Source organism: Helianthus annuus, chromosome 2 (genome assembly GCF_002127325.2).
Source record: "Helianthus annuus cultivar XRQ/B chromosome 2, HanXRQr2.0-SUNRISE, whole genome shotgun sequence".
NCBI lineage: Eukaryota > Viridiplantae > Streptophyta > Magnoliopsida > Asterales > Asteraceae > Helianthus > Helianthus annuus.
Genome location: NC_035434.2, coordinates 60,944,692 through 60,948,551, shown reverse-complemented (window position 1 = coordinate 60,948,551; position 3,860 = coordinate 60,944,692). Strand labels below are relative to the sequence as shown.

General features: G+C 39.8%; 1 protein-coding gene across 1 annotated transcript; it reads right to left on the bottom strand.

The window, feature by feature from the left end:
* Positions 1 to 1,836: 1,836 nt before the first annotated feature.
* Positions 1,837 to 3,588, bottom strand: LOC110918591 (aldehyde oxidase GLOX1). The gene has a single exon (XM_022162888.2). It carries the CDS (start codon positions 3,573 to 3,575, stop codon positions 1,962 to 1,964), a length of 1,614 nt encoding a protein of 537 aa, XP_022018580.2. The 5' UTR covers positions 3,576 to 3,588; the 3' UTR covers positions 1,837 to 1,961.
* Positions 3,589 to 3,860: the final 272 nt, after the last annotated feature.

The window sequence follows — 3,860 nt, the reverse complement described above, 5'->3', positions numbered from 1 at the left end:
TATTTTGTTTAACCACTGTGCATAATTTCATTTACATCGCATGTCATTAATAAGTTTATCATACGGTCTATCCACTTTGGTAATGACATGTTTATATATGTAGGTCAAATATAATATTTTTTCGTGCTTATTTAATGTACATTTACAATTAGTCTATGTTTTGATATAAATTTTGTTCGAAAACAATTTGGGTCAAATATAATACGTTTTCACTAAGCAGTATAAGTTCAAGTTACTTTACGTTTCGACGTCGCTGCAACGCGCCGTGCCAATCTATGACTTAAAAAACACGATTTTCTTACGTGCTTATTTTTAAGTCTGTTTCGATATATATCCAAGTTGGTTTACCATTTAACGTAAATTTTTCTCAGTATTGAGTCAGTTTAAGCATAATACGTTTTTGTGATTATTTTAATGTACGTTTCAGTTGGTATACGTTTTGACGTAATTTTATAAGAAACGAGTAAGGTCAAATATTTGATGGTATCATTCAAGTTACTTTAAGTTTCAAGGCCGTTGCAACGCGTGATGGGTCAAAATAGTAGTATGTAATGTTGTGATACACAATTAGTACAAAATGTTCTGGTGTTGAGATGATCGTTGTACAGTTTAGTTTGAAATTGGAACGGCAAATCGAAATAAAAGATGAAATATAAACGTATCAACAATGAATTTCAATTACAAACACGTTTTTTAAGTCGCTTGATAAAATGGAATAAAATAAGGATTATGATGATATGTTTATGTAACTAATAATTAAGGGTGCAAACGAGTCGAGCAGCTCGTGAGCTACTCGAGATCGGCTCGATAAAGTTCGAACAAGCCGAGCCTTACCGAGCTCGAGCTTGGGCCCGAGCTTGAAATTAGGATGGATTAGATATCGAGCCCGAGCTCGAGCCTTGTAAATGTAGCTCGTTTAGGATCGTCGAGCCTTATCGAGCTTAGTATACCTTGGGGTTTAAACTATATATTATTTTTTGAATGATCTAGATGGTTTTTTTTTCATTGAGTTCTCAAATAGTCGAGCCAAGCTCGAGTCGAGCCTTGGCTCAATAACAGCCAAAAACGAGCTCTCGAGTCGAGCTTTAGCTTGTTTTAACTCGCGCCATAGATACTCAGATCGAGCTTTCGAGCCGAGCTCGAGTTTTAAATTTTTCTAACGAGCCGAGCTCGAGCCCAAAATCCAAGGCTCAAATCGAGCCGAGCTCGAGCTTGAGGAAGTTGTAACGAGCCTAGCTCGATTAAGGTAAGGCTCAGGCTCGGCTCGGCTCATTTGCACCCCTACAAACAATGATTGTGGGACATAAAAAATATATCAGTTACATGTTCAAGTAGAAAGGAAAAAGGAAAAATACAAATAATGAGTTATATATGTGTAACATCTTATCATAAAAACAAACTAGTTATTGTTTAAACCACTTTATCTTATATGTTACGAATATATGTGGTGTCCCTTAACATAGTAGATACGTAGACAACGCCATGTATACAAAACATATGTAGACAACGCCGTGTATACAAAACATTTATTTCGGCTAGATTTGTCTCCATTATTTTTGTTTTGGAGCTTATTGTTGTACCAAAGGCATCTTCATACATGTACATCTGTGTGTGGCGGATTATTTGTGTTTGGCAGTGTCGTAAAGTGATAATAGTCTAGAGCATGTGGCTCCGGTCGTATGCTTTGTGTAACCCAGAGCCTGTGGCTCTGGATGTATAGTTTATCTAGACGTACATTCTGCGCGACACCAACAACAAATGCTTTCTTTCTATACCTTCAAATTATTAATGTAATAAAACTTCAAAGCCACATTTCGATCGAACTTTCATCCTCTATATAAACTTAAAATAAGATATAGATATATCCACAATTGATAAATAGGTCAACATAAAAAATATAATAAAAGAAAGTAAAAAAAATGTACTTCATGAAAAAGAATTCAAAGTTGAAACCGAAACTATTATCGTATACTAACCCATATGCCTTCGCTTGGAACTTCTTGATGGACTACAAACAAAATATAATTGCCTGCCGGAGCAATGTTTCCGGAAGGCGGCGCCACCACACTTACTTCGTAGTGAGACATTCCGACTGCAACGGTGGTGTTACCCCCATCGAGGATTAACAACCGTTGATTCATGGAAAATGAGTGTGTGTTAAAAGATGGTGCCACCATTGTAACCTTAACCAAATTTGGATCAACGGGGCATGAAACTATGAACCGGATTACAAAGTTTTCCCCGTGATGAATCGTTGTTTTGGTCTCATGAGAGATGATATTTGGGCGTAAACCGGATAAACTTGGATCCAAATAAGCGGGTGAAAATGCTTCTAGGCTTAATTCAGTAGGATAAAGTACGTTTGTAAATTCATATTTATCATGTGCATTACTTCCACCAACAAGAACCCGACCATCTCTTAGCAAAATTGCAGTCGAGTGGTACATTCTAGCTATAGTGCTCGGTGTCTGCACCTCAAACCGACTTTTAGTCGGTTTATCAGGCCCATAAATTACTGGGCTTAAAACCGGGTCCCGGGCAAGATCCCATCCGGCAACCCCGGCGGATCCACCGTTAATGATCAAAACGTCACCGTTTGGTAGCAATACCATATCACCCATGACACGTGCTAAAGGCATGGTCTCCATGACCCATTGTGGATCCGGGTCGGATATTTTAATCCGGCCACAAGTATCCAAAGCCCCATCAAACTTCCCATTATTTGCATTTTTGAATGCATCTCTAGGTGCACCCCCACAAACTAGAACTTCAACACAGTCGACATTCCCTTGTACAATATGCAATGGGAGTAGTACGGCTGAGCCCGTGCTCGGGTAATTCCTCGGGTCACCACCGGGAATCGCAGGAAAAGTCCGGACAACTTTGCTCCGGACATAATCAAATAAAATACCACGGTAGTTCGCGTAGATGAAAATATTCCCGTCTGTGTTCAAAAAAACAAACGGGTATAAATTGTTTTCGACGTCTGGTTCATTAGTTTGAACCAGAAACATCAAAGTAAAATCAGTCTCGGTCGCCGATGTTTTTGGGTAAAACTCATAATTAAATGACCGACGGCCGCCAACAATGATTTGACGGCCGTCAGGTAATAGGTGATTGGTGGCATACCATCTTGGTTGACTCAATCCAGTTGGTATTTCCCGCCAATCACAGTTATCACATGATTTATATATTCTAACCACGTGATCACCATCACTCCACCCTCCTGTCTGGACTAGACTCCCGTCGGGCATTAATGTGCCCGACGAACACCAGACATTACTGAGGACCATAAGTGGACGTACGGTGTTGCATGCAATATTGTACTCGACCGAATGCGCAGAGCAATCGGTCGAGTTGGGGCGGCATTTTCCGTCCGGAAGGGAGATGTTGGAGGTGCCAAAGTCAGTACGGTCGTATATAACGACACGGTCGGTGGGGAGGAGTTGCATGTGCATGGCGGAGATGCCAATGGAGGGGAGGAGGAGAGACCATGAGCCGCCGGCCGCGGCTGGAGACTGTGGCATGTGGAGGAGGAGGAGGAGGAGAAGAAGTAGGATACGGTGGAAAGTCATTTCTTTGTGATTGTTAAGGTGCATGTTAGCAAAAGGGATGTAGGGTGGCGGTGTTAAATAGCATTTTGAGGTGGTGTAAAGTGTTCTACACCGGCAACCACCAGGTAACACTCCTTTTTTAGATTTGATTCTGAAATATAAATTCCACACAAATAAATTATTATTAGTGTAATATAATATAAAAAGACTTCCCATTTTATAAATTTAAAGTTTGCACGTCTATATCATAAAACTAGACCATAAAAATTGATGACTAATAACTAACTAAAACAATCAGAACTAAAT

Excerpts from the sequence above, each read along its gene's own strand:
- LOC110918591 (XM_022162888.2), bottom strand. The coding sequence starts at position 3,575 with ATGACTTTCCACCGTATCCTACTTCTTCTCCTCCTCCTCCTCCTCCAC.